Source organism: Amphiprion ocellaris, chromosome 5 (genome assembly GCF_022539595.1).
Source record: "Amphiprion ocellaris isolate individual 3 ecotype Okinawa chromosome 5, ASM2253959v1, whole genome shotgun sequence".
In the NCBI taxonomy this organism is placed as follows: Eukaryota; Metazoa; Chordata; class Actinopteri; family Pomacentridae; genus Amphiprion; species Amphiprion ocellaris.
The window spans coordinates 16,627,465-16,649,464 of record NC_072770.1 but is presented as its reverse complement, the minus strand read 5'-3'; the positions used below and the strand labels follow the sequence as shown (position 1 = coordinate 16,649,464).

General features: G+C 39.0%; 1 protein-coding gene across 15 annotated transcripts in view; it reads right to left on the bottom strand.

Moving 5' to 3' along the window:
* Positions 1-383: 383 nt before the first annotated feature.
* The window catches only part of itpr1b (inositol 1,4,5-trisphosphate receptor, type 1b), an 87,539-nt gene continuing 65,922 nt past the window's right edge, over positions 384-22,000 (bottom strand). For all 15 annotated transcript variants that reach the window (XM_035948898.2, XM_035948897.2, XM_035948902.2 and 12 more), the window contains 10 exons: positions 20,744-20,866; positions 15,008-15,183; positions 14,014-14,178; positions 13,565-13,754; positions 13,133-13,225; positions 12,036-12,184; positions 10,440-10,605; positions 9,241-9,401; positions 3,067-3,228; positions 384-1,664 (listed from right to left, as the gene is read on the bottom strand). In XM_035948898.2, coding sequence (XP_035804791.1) covers positions 1,578-1,664; positions 3,067-3,228; positions 9,241-9,401; positions 10,440-10,605; positions 12,036-12,184; positions 13,133-13,225; positions 13,565-13,754; positions 14,014-14,178; positions 15,008-15,183; positions 20,744-20,866 — 1,472 coding nt within the window. In that variant the 3' untranslated portion in view covers positions 384-1,577. The remainder of the gene's footprint in view (positions 1,665-3,066; positions 3,229-9,240; positions 9,402-10,439; positions 10,606-12,035; positions 12,185-13,132; positions 13,226-13,564; positions 13,755-14,013; positions 14,179-15,007; positions 15,184-20,743; positions 20,867-22,000) is intronic.

The following is a 22,000-nucleotide window of genomic DNA, read 5'->3' as shown; positions in this document are numbered from 1 at the left end:
TCTAAAGAATAATTAAATTCATGTGCAACCCATTTCAGACTGTTAGTGGTATTTATCGCTGCAACTAAACTGCCATTAAAGCTGTGTTCCCTCAATTTTCCTGCATTATAATGTAATATATATATATATATATATATATATATATATATATATATATATATATATATATATATATATATTAAATCAGTTTAAATTTAAATCAGTTATATTTACATGCTGTGTATGGCTTGATGACTTTTACTGCCTTGAACAGAAAATGGTGAGTCATCTTAAAGCGCTCATCTGAGTGGAGCACGTTTTTGAACAAAAAATACATTAACAGTTTACTATGTGTAACCCTCTAACATCACATCAACAATAAACAAACACAAAAATGCATCAAGTAAAGGATAATTACATCAATTTTAATAAATAATTCTAATTCAATATACAAATCGACAGTGCTTAGATTTTTATCTAATCTTAACATTCGGGAATTTTTTTTTCCATCTCATTTTTCTATACAAAAGCAAAGGTAAGCAACAAACTTTATGTACACATAGTAGTCCAAAAAAAAGTCTAAAAGTAGCATGAAAACCAACTAATATGTTTGAGTGAACATGAACATAAAAGTCAGTGACTTCACTTGAGGAGAAAAACAGGCACAAATGGAACAAGTCTGCTGCAAAAAGAGATAAATTATATCGGTGGTGATTATTACTGAATAAATTACACAACTCCTGAGCAAAGTGTAATAGCATGAGTGACAATGAGGACAATTTAAACGCCTTTCTAAATGTCCTTTACAACCCAGTTAAATAAGAAAGCAAATTTAGCATAAAATAAGTTAGCACTGAGATATGACACCATTGGATTTACAGAGGTGAAGGTAAACTATCTGTATATATTGCTCTCGCACAATATTCTATCTCTATTGAGTGCAGTTGTCACTCAAGAAATATGCACATTTTCAAGAAATAAAAGAAAGTAAAATTAAGAAGGCCAGCTTATTAAATATTATATCTATGTAAATACAGATAGCCAACAACTCCCTAATTTATCCAGTGACAATAAAGTACAAACCAAAACATTGGCCCACGCTTTTAAATAAGACATAATTGATGGAACTTAAATGTACACACCAATGAGGTTGCATATTTAAGTTAAAATATTGCACAACATACAAAAATAAGACATTAAATACTGCCTATTATGCCAGTAATATAAATAGAAAACATTAAAATAAAATTTTAAAAAAGGAACAACAAAAGGGACTAATTCCTCCTGTCCAGTCAGCTTTGTCATGTTTCAAGTTCAACCAGTAAAGGCCATGTGTTGAGAAATGCAATTCATTTCTATGCAGAGAACATTTGGCACCAATTCCGACTGGACTGAAACAGAACGAGGTGGGTGAGTGTTACAGTCTGGAGTAACACGTGCGTGGGGCAGAGCTACACATCGCCTTATGACTACCTATGTTACAGTGTTTCCCTACCGTTTTAAGTTTCACTCAGTGCAGTTTACATTATGTGCAACTTCGGCTCGAGGACTTTGCGCTCCGTCCAGACGCAAAGCTGATGCTGAGCTGCCGATCGACCTCACGCAGGCTGCTGAGGGTTGACGTTCATGTGCTGAGGGTGTCCCAACAGGCCGATCCGTTGCTTCTGCTTCCTCTGTTCGGTCATCTGAAGAACCACAGAAAGTAGAGATTTTTAAAGATCAATCCACCTGCTGGCATCGTCTTCTGCTGAATAAGCTCTCAGGTCCTCCGATCCATCATCGATTTCGTCTTTTCTGTCACTTCACAGAAACAAAAGCTGCAAAAAAAACTAGACGCCGATCAACTGAGAAAAAGATTCTTGTGAAATCCTGCGAGCCTCGTCATCCACTTTGCTGTGTGTTCTGACGAAAGCAGCAGAATACAAACTACTAATATGGAAACTCGGTCGATAGAAATTTCAGAGATCAAGCAAAGCGCATGAGTCATAACATAAACGCTAACCTTTATACCAGAAGGAACAAGAATGGCTTTTCTGCGAAGAATTAACTTTAAGTAACATAAGGGAGCGATTTGCACCTCAGCACTGAAACACTACAATATTAAAAGTGAGAAGACAAAGTGGTCTTGTAATGAGTGTTTCAGGAGAAATAATTCTGCGTAGATGGATACGTTAGAGAAATATACCATCTCAGTGAATGGTTGAACTCAGGAGAGAATGCTGCCCTTTTTTTGAACTGTAGTTTTCCAATAAAGCCAATTTTCTTTGGAATTACACATTATAGCAAATTCTTCTAACATAGTTTTCCTGTTTGCGCTTCCCTGTGAAAAGTAGAGCATTTAAAATCACCAAGTGACATTGAAATATATCTGAACAATCGTGCTTTTCGAGCTAAATGGAATAAAAGGCATTGCAAATGTTGACTCTGCAGTGAAATGTGACCGATGCCCTTCACAGCATTCAACGACACTATAATCATTTCCCCCTGTCTGGGTCAAAATGTCGTGGAAGCATTCACTTCCTCACATATACTTCTCATTTCAGGAGTAAAGACATTCTTACAATTGTGTTTACTAGAAACAGTGCACTGCAGCAATTGCACAATTTTATTCGGCTTTATATGCAATATCGGCAGAATGTATTCTTGCACAAGCACGAAGCACTGAAGTGTTTATTTATTGCAAGAGTACCAGTTTCATCCAAAGCAATCACTAAGGAGAAAGTTACTTTTTTAAGTTAGAGCATTCTGTGTCGTTTTGAATATTGAGACAGATCAGTAAGTAGACAAACTACAGTCTTTGCCAAGTGGATGAAAATTAAATTCACAGAAACTAAAGATAGATTGCTGCTAAATGATGACAATAAAATCACCCCTTAGTGAGCTGTGTTGTCAAGTATGACTCATTGCCTTTTGCAGTTAGTAAGCTCTTCATCTAAAGGGCAACGAGCGGCAAACAAACAAACCTCAAGCAACGTCAGCTGTCCACATCTTTCAAACAAATGTCTCTTGCTCTTCATGCTTTCTCCCTGATGAAGTGACAGACATCAAAGGCCAATAATTCTTTGTCTCACACAAATTTGAACCCACCTGTTCTTTGAGCTCTGTTAGCTGTCCCGACAGGTTGGACACCAGCTTCATGGTGGACTCAAGTTTCTCCTGCAGGTTTCTGATCTCGTTCTGCTCCCCGTCTGCATCGCTGCTGACCAAGGACATGGCCCTCATCCGTGGAAACCAGTCCAAGTTGTGGTCCTGGTAAACAGAAATCTGGATGTTAGATCCATGAAAACATAATGAAATAGATTTGTCACATTCTCTGTGGCACTCTCTTCAATCTCCTGTTTTCTAGGAAGTTACTGCTTTATATGTGTCTAAATTTAATCAGTTTGGCTCTGTACAACACAAATGGCATCAAGTCATAGTTCAATTTGTGTGTCACCTCAGACCCGGTTTTCTCTCTTTGGCTGTACGTAGCAATTTAAGGCTTATGCTAGAAGCAGAATAAAGCTATTCACTATGGGACTTTCCATACTAGAATCACATGGGATATGCAGGCATTCTTGAAATCACTCATAAAAGGCCGTGCACTTATCGGTGATATGTTTCCGTCACGCCTAGTCTCACCATACAGGCGACAGAACTGGCCGCCTTACAGAAATTTAGAAGCTGACACGGAAAAAGTTCCTTTTTTGATTCTACATGTATCGCCTGCCATGCAGTGCAGCCATGAACGCATAGCTCTTGTACGCTCCTGTCAGTCACAGGCGATAAGCTGCTTCACCAAGCACTGAAATCAAATGTGCCATTCACAGCGGCTAGAGTCGAGGGACTGAGTCACTGGAGTTACGTGTGTGATGACATTTTTTAAAATGGGGGCTTAGAATTTGTCTAACTTCAGAGTTCCTCCTGAAAAATTAGCCGGAGCAATGATGTTTACTGAAAACATGGTGTCATGAATGAGACTTTTGACACCGCTACTGGCACGTTGCAACTACTGAGAAACATCTGGGTTTGAAGTGTATGTTTTATCAGTTCTCTCACACCTCTGAAGTAACTGTTGCAAAAAAAAAATCTAAGAGGGCACCAGTGACTGTTAAACAGTAAATGTGTTTTCAAGGGCAGTTTGTTTATTGTGTTGTTTGGCTATTTGAAACCACTATTGAGGACATTTTTGACTGAAATTTGAAGTTTTAATATTGCTGACAGATGGGTAAGCAGTATCAGTATATCAGTTGAGCATAGTGGGAAGTCTGGGTTTATTCAAAAAGGTCTGATTATTGTTGGATTTTTTTATGTATGTCGGAAAAATAATAAAGCAATATGACTTTTCTTTTAGCCACAGCAATATAACATACAGGACTGATATTTTAAGGACTGTAACTTTAAGGAAAGTAGTACAACTTATTAAAAAAAAAAAAAAAAAAGTAAAATAAAAGTGATTTATAGAATATAGGTAAATATTTAAATATACTTTTATGCACTTGATTTAACAATGCAAAAGGGACCCAGCAGCAACCCTCTGAGCCTGTTGTGCTCGACACATCCGAGGACACTGGGTTGCATTCTTTCACGCTTCTATCTCCTTTGGCACTCGACTCCCACATGCCACCGTTACTGCGCACTCTCCAAAATAGGAGAAGGTCATGTGTTCGTATTTATGTTTAATTCTTCATAAATAATATATATATAATATATCTATGTTGCTGTCACGTGCTTAAAATCAGAACAACTGTCCTCGCTGCATGAATGAAAAGGCAGGATGCTCGCTAAAAACGGAGCACTGCCAAAGAAACAGGCTGAAAAAAGTCCCCAGGTTTCAGTGGTTTGTTCGGAGATGAAGGGGCGAGTGAGGTGGCCGTGCGCACCACAAACCAGTCCTGGGTCAGACGGCAGGCCGAGGGGAATCACACAACACTAAGATAATGAGCAGCACACACTCATTCTGAAAGGAGGAGAGGACGGCTGTGAGCAAGTTCCACTTCCTGAATACAAAGAGACAGAGGCTGTGTTTACCTAGTTCACCTGCACACCCCCTCCCCTCCCCTCCCCTCCCCACCGCCCCCAAACACAATTTCTATCTGATATATCCGAGTCTGTATTTTCTTGCTTTTTTTTGTTTCGTTTTTTTACATATAAAACGGAGTGAGAATGTGCGTTTTTATCGTTACAGCACTAGAAATAATTACAGATGTGATGTTTTGAAAAACATGTTCTACCAACACCATTTCCCACAAGCAGTTCTGTTCAAAGCCAAAAAAAAAAAAAAAAAAAAAAAAGCGAAACATGACAGAGGTCATTTCCCCATTCTGGATCCTGCCTGTCGGCCAAAGGCACACGAGTGTGTGACGCCTTTGTCACCTCTTTCCATCCCCAGTGTTTACAAATGAAAGCACTTCCAGTAAACTGATAAGCACCGGCACGGCTTCAGACTCTACAACACGCTCGTTCAATGGTAATGACGGAAGTACATTTTTCATTATTAAAACCGCACGGGGCATGACAGAGAAACAGGATGCTCTGTGGTTAAAGTAGCAACAGAAAACGTCACAGTCATGCCGCAAACCACCTGATGAGCTGGTGGCCCCCTAACTCAACAAATATGCAAATAAGTGCCAAAAAGTATCTAAATGGCCACAGACAGATCTAGATTAAGCACTTTTTTGCTGCACTCAGACAGCTGCTGTTTTTAATGTTTATTGGCTGTGGATGTCTGAAATCTGCTGGGGCATTTTTTTTTTTTTTTTAGTACTGGACACAGTAACCCAGCCTCATCTTTTTGCACCTTTGACGTGACATTTCACCCAGAGCCCTCCACTATTGACGTCAGTCCCAGTCATTGTCAGAGTTGTCTGAGTTTTACACCCCCTTCTGTCCTGTTGCGTCTTCTGTGTTACTGTAGCATCAAATAAATCGAAACACAGTGGGAGAGAGGCTCTACAGACTGAAAAAAAAAATAGCCTCACACATTACATTTCTGATGCAAATCAATGGTAAACACTGTGAAATAAATCTGTAATAAAGTGTGTAACATACAACAGCAAGATCTAACAACAAAAAAGTATTATGGGTGTTTATTAATAACTGATTGTAATATAATTGTCATTATATTGGGAGAAATTATTTGTTGAAAAACTATTTCAGCAGTGTTTTAGTTTGCTTTATGTCAACATTTATTTCAAGTCAAACTCAAGCTGCAAATTTGAGGACGTGAAACTTGCTTGACTAACACTGATAAAAAGACTCGACTTTGACTTAGTATTCATGACTTCAGACTTGACTAAGACTTGAGAAAAATGACTGAAATGACTTAAAATGTCTGCAGTTGTTTTATATTCTAGGGGTCAGTTTATAGCCTACCAGTGCCTAATATATGAGTTTGTAAACAATTATTTTGAATATGTGGTATTCCTACAGTATTAGCTATTACTATACTATAACTGACTGTTAGTCACTACTAATCATCCTTAACTCAGTATTTTCAAGAGACACTTCAAGTGCAACTTTTCAAAAAATTGTGTGTCATGGTGAGCATTTGAATTGCTGTGAACTCTTTAACTTATGCCTGTAACCAACGTTAGATACTATTTTAGACAAATGTGTTAATAGGCCAATATGGTGTGACTCTCATGAGGGGGAGGCTGAGCATTGGGATGTTTTTTTGTATCCGTTTTGACTTTAAAGCCATTTAGAGCTGTACTATAATATTATCATTTCAGAACCTGGCTCTCATTAGTGTTCATTATTATTTTTTGCAATGAAATACCAGAAAGCTACATAAGGTGTAGGCATCCTGCAACGTGTCCGTTAAATTTAAAACTAATGTTCATGATGGCTATCTTAACAATAATGATGTAAACATAAAACTGGGGCAGACAATCAGAATAGTGTATGACCTGACTTGTCACAGTCTTGACCTGAGCAGTGACTCAATTTGCTGATTTTCACAACGATAACTTGAGATGTGCTTGAGACTTGATGGCTAAGACTTGTGATGTAAACATGCATCACTTACTTCCACCTGACAAACAGTATGGATAAAATTAGTTACAAATGCTACTGTATGTTTTACTATTATGTTGTCTTGATCTGTCACTTTGCCGCGTATTATATACATACTACTTTATCTTGTAAATAAATAAATAATATATTATATGTGTCTGTGTGTGTGTGTGTGTGTGTGTGTGTGTAGGTGTGTGTGTGTGTGTGTGTGTGTGTGTGTGTGTGTGTGTGTGTGTGTGTGTGTGTGTGTGTGTGTGGTGGTGGTGGTGGTGGGGTGGGGTGTTGGTTTATATTCTACAAAATAATCCTTCATCCTCCCTGTATTTCTGGTCTGTATCTCCATCAAAATCTCCCCAAAAACCTTTTTAAAAAACTTCAAGCGATTCCTTCCAAACACTCATCTTAACCTAAACCTCAATGTGACCTCCATTAAAACATGTTTATTGACAGAAGCTCTCTGAACACTGCGATCTTTGTGGACAACTGAGACAACAACATGTGAAGGCTCTGCATTAAACGCTTGCATGTGAAGCCGAGAGCGAATGTTAAGGATGACTGAGTCAGCTGATGGGTCATTGGGGTTTTTCAGATAATGCGCACTTTCTTTGCTGGTCAGTGTGCACCCCTGACAAATAAATTTTGGCTTGGCAGGGTGCAAGGTTAATAGGAGACAGGATGGGGGTTAATCCCAAATCAGGTGGTTCCTCACAAGACTAAGTTTAGCAGATAAAGGCAATAGGCAGGAAAGTGGGCTAAATGGCACCTATTAAGAAACTGTGTCAGAAACTGACAGCAGCACAAGTGCGTCAGGGAAGCAACCACTTCAGAAGAAGGGGCTTTCCTTTGGCAGTTAAAAGGCTTTCTAATTGCTCACAAGCTGTGAGTGTGATGCGACAATCAAAACAATCAATTTTCGATCAGTTTTTTTGTTTTAACGTTTTCCACAGATGTATTTGGTTGAATCATTCTGGCCTAAAAAACTAGATGCGCAGGCTATCAGATGCAGGTGTTGCATCTGATGGGTTGCTCTGTTACACATTTGCAATGGCTAACATCCGTATTCATAAGTTGTGATTTCAACGTTTTCTTAAGATGGTAGAGCCTTTGTTAGCTCTTGGAACACAAACAATCACAAGTATAAGACAGCTTTGAAACGGTTCCATGTCCTGGTCGAGCTAAGTGCCAATTATGCGGCGATATGTAGGGTGAGACCTGTGTCTGTGTGTTTAATGATTAAAGCACGGAATGGCTGCTTCAGGGGATTAACACATTTTATGCCAATGGCAGACTCTGTCTGAATGTTAATTCTCCATTCACAAAGCTGACTGATGTGATAATACTTTGGAAGGATTCAAGGTCACGGAGGCAGGGATTACATAACGCAGTTCTGGTACTTTGGGGCAAATGAGGTAAAAAAAAAAAGAAAGAAAGAAAAGTGCAGGACACAAAAAGGCTGAAACAATCAGTTCTGTCCAAGCCCATATAAACCGGAATGCAAGAGTGACAAAGTGCCTGCAGTGTTCTTCAGGAGTGACAACAACAGTAGCTGGTATAATGCACAGTTCTTCTGATTGTATAATCTTTGAGGCACACGTAGATTATTACCTGTACTCGGAAAGGAATTGGGGAAGAGCTGTGTTTTGAAAGGAAAGGAGCTAGAATAAAGTTTCAGAGTTTCTGCAGTGTTTATCATATTATTTTTAATACCACATGGACAGTAATGTATTTTTAATGTAAGTTTAAAGCTCATGCTGGTCACAGAATAGAGGAAAACTAGCACAGGCCTAAAATCAGCATGAATTTGTTGACATTTGCCAGAACTATACAGCTGTAAGTATGAAAAACTTGCATCATACCTGTAATATATTCAATGAATGTCACTTCTATCCAGACATGTGGCAGTAAATTGATTTTTTTATTTAAATTTTTTTAAAAATAAGCTTCAAGTTGTATTTAACATCGACACTACCCACTATGAGTCACACATCCTGATATAATTACTGCTTCTATATCAGGCGAGATAGAGATTAAAGACCTTTGCTAATTGAAATTAAAGACTTTCTCATATCTTGTACAGCTTTGTTTTGGGGAAAGTAAATTCAAAGCCTCTCGGGGCTGCAGATGGCCTGGTGTTTCTTCTTTTCTGACATGACCTTCTTTAGGTTTACATAAAAATCCCTGCTGTGCAAATGTAAGAGAAAAAAAATATGATTGTGGAAAGTCTGAGTTAAAGAGAAAAATGTATGGGCGTGACAATATCCTTACCCTGATCATTTCAGCCACATAGCTCTCTGGACCAGTGTACTCTGTTGAGTCCTTGACCTTCACCAGGACAATGAAGAACAAGTAGTGCCACATGTTGTGCTCAACTTTGATGTGCTCTTCGAAGGTAACCGTCTTATTGTCAAACTTGTCTCTCTCCAAACCTGAGAATGAAAAGCACACAACCCCCACATGTCAGGTGCGTGTGGGGACACACACACACACACACACACACACACACAACCCAAATAAACACTATTCTCATTTCTAAAGAAGAGTGAAGAAATGGACTTCGTGTTGCAAGATGACATAATCGTTCTTGTGACCTAAATGAGCATGACTGACTGAAAAAAAAAACGAGAAGAAAACAGGTCATGAGGGAATGGGCAGACAAAACGTCAGAAGTGGGATTTGCTATAAATGTTCATGTACTGTTTGTCACACCAAATCCCTGTAATCTTTGCACATTCTTGCATTGCATTTGCAAAAGAGGAATAACCCTTAATAGTGTTTCACAACAGAAAACTGACCAGAACTGACCACAGATTATTCAGATGAAATGCCCAAAAAGTGACTGTTCTGCAACAGATGAGGCCACCGTTTGAGCGTGTGTACAGTCTAACATGGTCAAGACCCATGTGACAACAGGAAAAAACACTCCTCCTCCACAGCAGCACCTGCCATGACTAACTATTCATTCTGGGAAGAGGAGGCGTTTGGTTGTTTACCCAGAAAAACAGCCCCCATTTTGCTAACAGCCCTGATGTGAATGTGTATCACAGCAGTCTCATGCTTGTACAAGAGCAGGCTGAGAGCAGACCACTCCTTTAATTTCTCTAAATTTCATCATCATCTGCAAGCGTTGGCATTCACACCTGCTGATTTTGCCGCTCGGCTAAGTTTGCAGCGTGTGAAGTATCGATTACAGCTTCAACTCAAATGAACCGAAAGGTTATTTTAAATTCTAAAAAGGGAGTATGACGACTATACAACAAAGATGGAAAAAGATAAGTCCAAGGTCATGAGTCAAATTCCCATAAGGCTGACAAACCATTGTTTCTGCTGAGCAGGCAAAATGATTTTAATGGAAAAAAAAAAAGCAGTGAACAGCCCACAATATTGCATTTCCTCATGCTTTCTCTTCATTTTCTCAATCACCACACAGGACACAAATGAAAATACATCCTAATTTATTTTCTCACCGCAGATAAAACATGTTGTCTTCAGGATTTCTTCTTTCTTCTGCTTCTCACTCCTCAGGTCGGCAAAGGTATCGATGATGACACCAAAGATGAGGTTGAGGACAATAATGATGACCATGAAGAAGAAGAGCAGGTCGTAGATAACTCTGGCTGCAAACAGGGGCTCCTGTCGAAGCCAAAGAGGGGAAATCTATGAGATCGAGCAGTCTGAGCTCATGAGCTGGTGTCACACTTAGTAGGAAGTCTGTTTTGAAGTTCAAGGCACAGCAGGTTGCAGAGAGCACAAACCTCCAGATCAAGATTTAGAAGTTTTTCAACTTATCATACAAGAATACAGACTTAATAAAATCTCAAAAGAACATATGAAAATATCTATTTTCATATGTATAAATCTATTCTTTGTCTTTGTTTCAAAAATAAGAATATATGAATACACTAACAATGTACTGCTGAACACAGGACTTGTGTAACCGAGATTTCAATTTCTCACATCATACTTAAAGGTGTTGCACACTACACCACAAATCATGCTTATTGCTGCATACTGAGATTTAAGCTAAGTTCTGCAAATTCATCATCTTGCACAGCGAACCTAAGAATCCATGTGATGTAACAATACGCAAAACACGTTTGAGTAGAAAGGACTTTAAAATTTCTTGTAAACCTAACAATGGAGCTCTAAACTGTTAAGTTTCATTGCTGCAATATATCAGAGGTCATGTTCAATTTAAAACTAGCACATGTCTAACTTATCCTGTAGAGAAAATGCTATATTTATGTAAACTCACTTTAGATGTTTTTTTTTTTTTTTTGCAGTCACTAGGAGAACACGTACAGTGCACTCTTTGAACGCAGGGTAGCATCCAGTTATACATAAGTCATCCTTCTGTCAAACACGACCTGACACTGCTGAACAGCACAGAAAATTCACATGAATGTTAAGCTAAGTGAAGTTTATATAAGCATGTATGAGTCATGCCCCTCATTCTGTGGGTCAAGCTACAGATCTAAAGCATGTTGTGCTAGTGTACAAGCTTGTCTTCATCCTGGATAAGCACCATTAATGCTTTTTCTGGCATGTTTGGAGTTATGAAACTCCTCTATGGAACCTCTTTAACCTATGAGCAGGGCACAACTTTCAGTCACACAGAGCTTCTTCAAACATACTGTACCCGTTGCACTACTTCTTAAATGGAATCTCACGGACAAAATATTCAATTTGCCAACAGTTCTATTTTTTGCTCATTGAGTCATATGTGTTTAGAACTTTTTGAAGTTGAAGAAAATCAAATAGCTGATCCATTCATTGCCCCATTAAAACATAAATGCTCTTTTAAAAGCTCCAACCATTTTTCTAAATGTACTTTAATTTAATTTTACAAAATTTAATCTTTGTGTGGGTAGTAAGGGGAAGTGTTTGATGTCTGATGTGTGTCGGGGTCTGTTGTTATCAGTGTTAGGGCTGGAAGCAATTGCTATAATCTAATAGACCGTAGATGGTAGATTTTGAAAATGATTATTTTAGACATTTATTGAAAGTGACCTTAACACTATCAGGAGCGTGGGTGTGATTTCTTCCGTTGCTGCTCTTTGTACCTCTTTGGATGGCTTTCGCAGGACGTCCCCAACACCTCCTCCACTCCTGAGACCGTGACTCAGTACTGTGACAATGCACATGAGTAGGGAGTCACACGTTCGCTCCTTGTCTTCAATCACCACCGCTGATGGTTGGATAGCAAGGGAAGCTATGGAGACATACCAAAAAGTTAACTGTCAGATCCTGTTTAGGCTGAATGTCAAGCTTTGTCTGCTCAACCAGCTGCATTGCCATTATTTGTCAATGATAACTTCAGACACGTTAATTCAAAACAGGAGGCCACTAACAGGAAAGCTACATAAAAAAACAGATTAATTTTAAATACAATATATGCATTCAACCATTAATTTCATATGTGAACACACAGTCTATAATTGGCCTATTGACTCAGCAACATCAGGGCTTTGTGAGACTTTAATGAGATTAGGAATTTTCTCAAACTATCCACACAAAAACAAGTCACCAGACTGCCAGAATTAGCCAGCCTGGTGATAATGGATCAGGAAGCCCAGACGAGGTCAGGCCCCAGGCAGTTTGAGGATTTAACATGGTTGGCTGATCAACTTTTGGGTGGTGCATGTATTCTTCTTTGAATGGTGGCTTTTCCAATCAAGGTCAGTCGGTTTGCAGGAGCTCATTGTTTGCGGTGAGAGGCTCTCTGCGCCATCACTGAGTGGACCCATCGACCTGCTTTTACTTGATGGTAATTAATCCTCGACCTTTAAACCCAGGGCCTCTACTACATCAGGTCTTAGGGTCAGTCCCCCGAGACCACAATGAGTCTAAACCCCTGGCATTTCACTTTGCTCCCTGAAAGCCCCGAGTTGGCCGAGCCAGTTTAAATCCCATGACCACCCAGCAGCCCTCATATGCAGCTCAGTGGGATGAATCTACTGTGGGTGAGGCAGAAAAAACGTTCACAATCAGACAAGACATAAGCACACAGTCGCACACAAACACTTGGGATTCCTTTGAGAAACATGCACGCACAAGCAAGCGATTTAAAACTTCGACCGAACTCTTTGACCCCGTCGCCCCGCCTCCACACATGTGCTGTACATGTAAACACATTTCCCTTTCGCTTTCGTCAACCTACCATCCATCATGGCCTCTGCTGAACAGTTTTCTCCATTTTCTTTTTGACACACTCCACCACTAAAGAACTCTCCGACCATGCTGGCTCCATGTTCTATGCAGTTAGGAACACAAGACATTACAACTGCACAAATTATACACATTTGTGAATCAAAGAGTATGTTTTTCACAATGCATATTGAGACAGACAACCTTCATATATTACACAGTGTAAGTGAGTAGTCTTAAAGTAAATGCATGTAAATAAACACTAAAAACTAGACTCACTTCTTGTATTCCTGAGCTACACTAATGTCTTTCAGATATCCAGTGTGTACTTGTGATACAGGAAAACATTCCATGTTTCAGTCTCTTGAGTTTCTGGGTCAGAGAGGGCAAGAAATGTGTTTTTGTTCCAGTGAGAGAATGAGAAGACACCTGTGTTTCAGCATACCGAGTGTTTTGTTGGGTATCCTGTCGACGGCCAAAATGAAGTCGTCTTTGAAGAAGATATAGCCCACAATGGAGAAGAGGTAGACGAGGATAAGAGCCAACACGGCTGTCAGAACAATGGAGCGACCATTGCGGGTGACGCTCTTTATTACGTTCAGCAAAGTTTCCTCTCGGTAAACCAGATCAAAGAGCTGGAAAGAGGAAGGACTGATGTTTGTACAGTATCTGTTTGTGGAACATGCATTTAAAAGAAAGAACTTTGTGTGTAAATTAGACCACGTAGGCTAGTAAATCTTACATTTCTCTGGCTAACAATGCAAATGAACAACTGTACACTACACTGTCTTTACTTTCATTATGGAAAAGTTAAAATTAGTTTTTATTATTAGTATTATTATTTCAGTGCAAGTATATAGGGTTAACATATGTTTTGTGTGTGCGCTCACATACTAGCAGGCTGTAAAAGAAGACATGGACAAAGACTCCCAGGGAGCAGATAATCAGATAGAGCAGGTGGTACAGGAACTCCACATCCATGATCATGGCTTTGTATCCACGCGTGAAGGTTCCTCGATTCCCAACGAAACTCATCAGGAAGATGACCTTATTACATAACTGAGGAACAACAGAAACCACACAGCATGTTGAAATAGTATTTAGCATGGCCAAAGTGGGCTTACTTGCTATCAATCAATCAATCAGACCTTATTCATATAGCACTTTTCATACAAATACAATGCAACACAAAGTGCTTTACAGAAATAAAAATGAAATAAATCAGTACAAATAACCTCCCACCCCCACCCCCAAAGTCATGTTAGAAATACAGGACTCTAAAACAAAGAGATTGAGGAACTAAGGAAATGCTACAGTATTTAACACATGCATTGAGCAAACATCAGATGAGATGAAATAAAATAAGAAAGGTAAATAAAAACATAAAACATGTATTATTAAAATAGAGATAGATTGAAATAGAAGTCAAAGATTCTAAAAAACAGAATAAGAAATGATAAGAATGAAGTAAAAAACAGATAAAACAGATTAAAATATGTGAATAGGCAAATAAATAGAGAAATCAATATATTAAAGTAGTAAGATTTCCAAGTGGTCATTGTTGTGACTGCTAAATGTAAAAGGGATGTGGCTGACTTCCAGAGTAGTGTGGAATCTCCCGGGCTTATGCATCAACACCTAATCACAATGAGTGACATTTCTATTAGCAAGAATAATGTTACATCAAAAACCAGTAAGTCTGCAAGTCCACTTGAATGTTATTGAATGATTTGATGTTATGCACCGTGTACACATTATTACTGCGTAAGTAAGTTTAATTATAGGTTAATTTTTACCACGTGACTGTGTCAGTTAATCATCTACTGGGAAGTAAAGTGTGGACTGTATGTTGTTTTTGTTTTTCTAAAACACACTGACGCGTACTTACATTAAAACCCCCCAGCAGGAGCAACGTGGGCTCCAAGCCTACAGAGAAGATCAGGCGCAGGATGGTGGAGGCAATGAGCGCCCTGATACCATGAGGCTGAGGCAAGACTATGACAATCGCCAGAGACACCAGCATGGCTATCCACAGCAGGGCAGACAGATGAGGCTCCAGAGTGCCTGAGGACAGAGGAGGTCCCGTTATAGAAAGACATGAGACTTTCCATTCAGCCATTTCTATCGCTGCCAACTACTGTAAGTAAACACATTTTACTTCCTTTTTGTCATGCTGACCCAGTTACTCAGGAGAGATTTACGCCTCAGTCCTCTACACACCACACTTCCCCAAGTCTTTAATATCAGAATATTTATTGGTTTATCTTCTGTGACGACAATATGAATAAAACAGTTTCACAGATGCAGTAATGATGGAACATGTTTGCTCTTTTCAGCAAGCAAACACATTCTTTTCATGAGGCATGTTTTTTTTCAGAGAAGGAACAAGATTTGCTCTTTAGTTCTCCTGCTTCTCCACATTTGATGTCAGCACAAAAATACAAACTTTAAACAATATATTAGTGTCACTATATGTCGTCATTAAGTAGAACCACACAGAACGAAGTGGATGTCAGATGGATTGGCTGAAGTTCATTTATTTATCATTTGTGAATATGATTTACTGGATCCAGATATCCCATCTAATCTTCATCCTTTGTCTGCGTGTGTGTGTGTTTTTTTTTTACACAACAGTTACGTATTCCACATCAGTCATTGTAGGTCAACAAAGCATTACCGTGAGCTCACCAGGCACAAGTTCAGTGCCAAGTCCTGATGAGCAGAAAAGCTGCATCACTTTGTTAATGCTAATGTAATGCAAAAATGCATTTATCAAGTTGAACAGGAGGACGGTTCGGCTCTCTTTTGTGTGAGTCACCAAGAAGACCACTGTCGATGTCTCCCTCCACCCTCCTCCGTTCTGAGATCTCCTTTTTCTTGACTCTCTATGTACAGATCACATGACAGGTACATGTTACATAACATCCTGTTGGCTAAAAATACACTTGGCTCAGGCCAAATTCATCAGGGATGGTCCTAGGTACTGCATCGTAACAGGTCACCTGGGGCCTCGGATTTGGCAGCAAACACAGACACAATAGCTCGGACGTCACACCTACTGTCTAAGGCCATTCATCTCTCGTACTTGCTTACTCTGCAGCTATAAGAAGATAAAGAGATTGGCCTTTAAACTATCGACTCTACACTTCACATACTGGCGGCTGAGCTGAAGCTTCAGTGTCTGCTTTGACTTGCATGGTCACATTTGAGCAGTGCCTCTGACAGGCTGGAAGCTCTGGCACTACAACTGGTCCACACAAACAACCCCATGTCCTGAACCACAGCATAAACCTGCACAAGATGTACAGCCTGGAGTTGTTTATTTCTAAGACCCTCACACTGCTACTGGAAAAAGTTTCCGACCGCAGTTTCACTTCAAACAAACCACCTACAGGAAATCATCCATTGACAGAAATGTGAACAAGGTGTGAAATGATGTTAATGGGGATTTTATGACTTTTATGTTGTCTATAAAATCTGCAAGTGAGGCTCAATGTGCCTCCATGTCACACTTGCAGTAAATGCCAGTCGTGTCTTTAAGGTAGTGTGGTTTATTGAGAGTTACAAGCAGTTGGCTTCAATATTACAAAGAAACACATGAGCTCATATGAATCCAAGACAGTCTGTGCATTTGCCTGTATGCATCTGAACAGATTTATCTTTACATTTGATAACTGGCTCCACTCTGAAACCAAAACCACTTAACCTATCCTGCAGTGACTGGTGTGTCCTGGAGGGAACTTCTAAGCCCTCAGAAGACTTTTGACACTGAAAACCCCATGGAGTTTCTAAAGCTATGCTAACAATCTCTTGGCTTTTTTTTTTGTTGTCTCTTTTATACCAATCCGAGGAAGTTCAAACAAAAGGGACCTCGCCGTTTGACCCCAGACAGAACAATTGAAAGTTTATGCGACTGACAATGTGTGTCTTCTCTTTGCACTAGAACAATGGAGGCCTTAATGGCTGCGGCTTTTCACATCCCCACAAATAGTGCCCTCAAGGAGAACTGAGAAAAAAGGCGAGGAATACGGGACAGTAAAACAAAAAAGAAAACTGAAACTGCACTTGAAAACCTGCTCAGGTCTGTCGCTTGTTCAGCTGGTTTTGATGAATTGTCTGTTATGTAGAAACTGGTATCACTTAGACGTCTCTCTTTGAATGAACAGTCTATCTCTAAGGTAATCTTGTGGCTTAATGTTGCACAAAATTTGCCAGCCAGAATCTGAAAATTAAGTTGACATGACAGAACCTGGCTAAAAATAAACTTATATGATTGGTAACAAGGTCAAATACATAGATCCCATAAAAAAAAAAAAAAACATGAATTATTTGCTTTTTCTCTTTCATGGAAAAAGAATATTTTACATGAACAATTCTTATGTTTGCCTCTACGTTCTTTAAACATACACAGATGATTAATTCAATTACTAAAAATGTTATTTGTTCAAAATGGTTTGATAAAAATCCAAAAACAAAAGCTGACCACAGATCATAGTTAAACCAATTAATCCAATATAGATTAGATTTTCTGTAGAGTTCTTAGGAATTTCAGATCAAGTATGTAGCTTCATCCCACATTCAAGTGAGACTGATTCTTGTGCTTTCCAACTTACGAACCTTCACTAAAGTGGTAAGATGTACTGCACCCACGTGAGTGTTAAAAATACTGTGCACTGACAGTGACATACATGAGTGCAGCATCGGAATAAACTACAAATATGAGTAATTTTTTTCAAAATTCAATTGCTGGATAACAGCAAGTTAACATGCCTATATTCTTTCAGCGATGGCAAACATAGCAGTAGGACTGAGAGGAGGATGGGAAACAAGAAATACTGCAGTTAAGCAATGAATAACACTGTATGCAGTTAGTATTAAAATGAGCGGGAGTTCCTCAAATCAGGCTAGACTGAATCGTAGTATGTTTTGTTACCGTTTCAAAACATTAAGAAAATTTAGATTTGAAACTGTGGACTGATCCGCAGAAGCTTGGACACAAAAATATTAAGGGATGCAATGTTTTGAATTACATGGGAATAAAGGGAAGTAAAGTAAAAGGCCTGACATTTGAATTCTTGCAGCATGTGCATTTGCCTCTTATCAGGTAGGTATCATGTTTAACGGTGTCTTGAGCACAGTCTGTGCTGTAGCATGGTATTGTGTTTCCTGCAAGACATGATGACCTTATGTGGTGATGACAGTAGTTACAGTAGTTACAGTCTGCTTGCACACAAACCCACACAGACTCACATCTAATTACAAGAAGTGACTACTCATTCAACATTACCAGTGTGAAAAATGAGACCAGGAATTCGATAACATGTGAAGTCATGGTAGTGTCACGCTCAGTAAAGGCACTGTATCAACAAAGAGGTCAGAACCTAGTTAATAGCAAATCTGTCTTGGTCTTTAGAGACAACGGTGTAGTTCAAGGTCCAAATCTTCATCTAGGATTACATTCTCATGACATGGTGAAACTCTCTTTGGTTAACGGAGGTGTGAAGCTACACCCAAACCACAGTCAAGTCCTAGGGAAGCTCTACATTAAAAATGCAGCTTAATGGATGTGATCTGATCACAATCACCAACTGCTATAAATACATACAAAAACATTTATCAAAATTGCAACTGTTAGGGAGATTATTGAGGTGTAACTGTGAGCCTCTAACCTCAGACAGAGATTGGGTGTCAGGATCAGTAGCTGCAAAGCTCAGTTCTTTTTACACTATGACTGCTTTAATTTCCAAGCTTGTATTCTTCAGCTCTAACAGACACAAATTTTTGGATCACTTGAGTTTGTAACCTTTCAGCTCAAATCTGTAGAAGTGCAGACCATTTTTAATTTTACTGTTACATTTTCAGGCAGGGGCAGAGGAGAAATAAGGCCTGTTAGAGATGAGTCAGACCAGTGATCGCCACACAATGCATGCCAGTAAGACTTCTGGTCGACGGAATCCAAATTTCTTCCTATGTCAAGTATATGTATGCAACAACAAAATCATGAGCTCTGGGTGGCTGTAGTCTCCAGTGATTACACGGCCTCAGGGCATGATGAGAAATACCTGGCCCTCACCTGATCTAACAGCTGATTGGTTCGGACGATGGCTCGACAATATACTACATATATATATATATATATATATATGTATATAATAATTGAAAGTTTTTTTTAAGTTGAGTTAGAGTTTTCTCACGTTTACTTGTCTGATTTTAAATGTTTATTCTACGTGTGTAATTGTTGGTGATGTTTATCAGTTAGAGCACCTTCAGATTACACATCATAAACTGAATACAATATGTAGTTCTTTTCTATCGTATATTAACACTGGGCTGATTTATTCCTAGAAACAATTAGCAATATCATCTCCATCGTCACTGCTGACTTTCAGCTCCACTCCTGATACTGCCACCTTTTCTCATCCACTTTTCAGGAGAAGGACAGTTCATATCAAACGAGCCTCTGGACTGTAATAAAACTGCTCATTTACAGTAAAATGGTAAATACTGTGGAAAATGGGTGTGGCTGTTAATTTACTGGCTTCAAAAACTTAGAAAAACTGGCTGACACAATATCCTTTCTTCTGTAAATATCAGCAGGAAGCTTTCTGTGTCTTCCAGATTAATCTGAACTCCTGAAAGAGGCTATTTTGGCTTTAACTCCACATTCACACTGGGGAGGACAACTTCCAGTGATCCACACAGAGCTGATTGATGTTTCTTTTTACCTGGCAGCTTCCTGCTGCCAGGTAAAAAGAAACATCAGTCAGCTCTGTGTGGATCACTGGAAGTTGTCCTCACCTGGTGGGTGTAAATGTGGGTGTAAAGGTGTCACAAACAACCCCTCAGACCCCAAAACTAAGAGCTTAACAAGCCATAAACCAAGATGTTTTCGTGTTCACCTTTGCCATTTAAGTTTCTGGTAATGCACAATACACACTATATGCCTCCTGCCCCACCCCTGACCTCAGCAGTTAATGTTTTTGCCACTCACTCCCATTTCCTGTGTTGTAATAGTCACACTCAATGTGTTAACCACAATGCACATATACACACATGTAGAACACAATCAGGGCTCTGTCGAACAATCTGTTGTTCTCCAAGTGTTAAACGGTAAAAGGAAAGAGAAGGGGTCTGTCCAATACCTGCACTTGCGGTATGCAGGCAGTGCAGAAAAGTGCTCCACATCGGACAAACCCACAGTTCATTCAATCCCAAGTTGGTGCACACTTCTCCTAATACTGCTTAAAAGGGGCGTTTAGAGCTAAATGCATGTTACAGTTCACTTCAGACAGCTCTACTGCACCGGTTTCAGGATCTGTGAAATTTGAATAATATTTTCCATTCTTAACTGTTTTATCAGACAGACACTATTCCAAAGTTAAATACAGAAACTGTTCTTCTCGATAACTAAATTTATTGTCTGTATTAAATGTATTTCTCCTGAATATGTGTCTTTTTCTGATTATCCATTACTTATCAACCCAAGTATGTCCCAGAGAGCATTTTTAAACCACCACACACTTGTGGTCTTAATAGGAACTTGGGCACTGTGACAATTATCCCCCAAACAGTGAGTATTAGGATGAACCCAGAGTTTAAAGGATGAAGACTGGATGTGACTGACCTCCACGGACACCTTCCAGAGGGTAGAAGAAGGCCACGAGCAGGTTCATGAGCACAGCGAGGTTGAAGGAGATGCTGCTCCAGAAAGACATATTCCTGGAGCACCAGTACAGGATGGGCTGAGCTGGTGGACAGGGTAAGGAATCAAATCAACACAGGTCATTGCACTGCAGAGAGAGATCACTGCAAAATCCAAACATAATGCAGACATCTCTACAACATCTGTGCTATACACCAAATACAGTGTAGCTAATGAAGCACATCAGATCACAGCAAAATGACTAATCAGTGTTTCGCACCAAGGACAATCTAAATGCACAGAACTTGTGCCATTATTTCATTCTGAAGAAATATTCATCAAAGCTGCAACAACCATGGTAAACATTTACTTTATATAAAAGACACTGAACTCTACTGCCTGACAAAAACATCAATGTTGCTGAAAACCCCCATTCAGGAACAGCAATTTTTGACATCCATTATCAACAGTTTGGAAACTCTCACTTTCTGCAAAAACGGAGCATTGCAACTATAAAATTGTGCCATGAACAATGCCAGCTTTCAAATAGATAATCTCATGTGCTAATGTTCTTTGCAGCAATAGACCATTTTAACATGTTTTTTCCCCAACAGATATTAATATCAAATTTCGGTGAATCGGTAATTAGATTATTTTGGAACGTTTATAAATGTAGTAAACTTGGAATGAAACACATCAATCAAACACATAAGGGTGGTTGTATTGATAATATGAGTACCAAAAATTGTAAATAAAGGAATGTACACTACTAGTCAAAAAAAGTGGACACACCTTCTCATTCAACGGTTTTTATTTAATTATTTTGTAAATCATAGATTAATACTGAAGACACCAAAATTGTAAAGAATATATATGGAATTATGCTATAAAAAAGTGTTGATCTTCAGTATTAATCTAGAATGTAGAAAATAATACAAATAAATAAAAAGCATTGAATGAGAAGGTGTGTCCAAACTTTTGGCTGGTACTGTATATGGGGGGCAAATATGGAAAAGCTTAAATCCATTCAATTAGGTTGTATCTATTGTCATACACGTTTTAAACACACAAAATGATTTTCTACTTCTAGTAGGCAGAGTGAAAAACACATTATCTTGCATTCACATATTGCTCATGTACACACAGACACATTCATTCCCTCAAATACGCCTACATAAACCTTGGTCAGGAGATCAGTATCATGACCGATGCTATTTTGAGCCCAGTTGTTCATTAGAA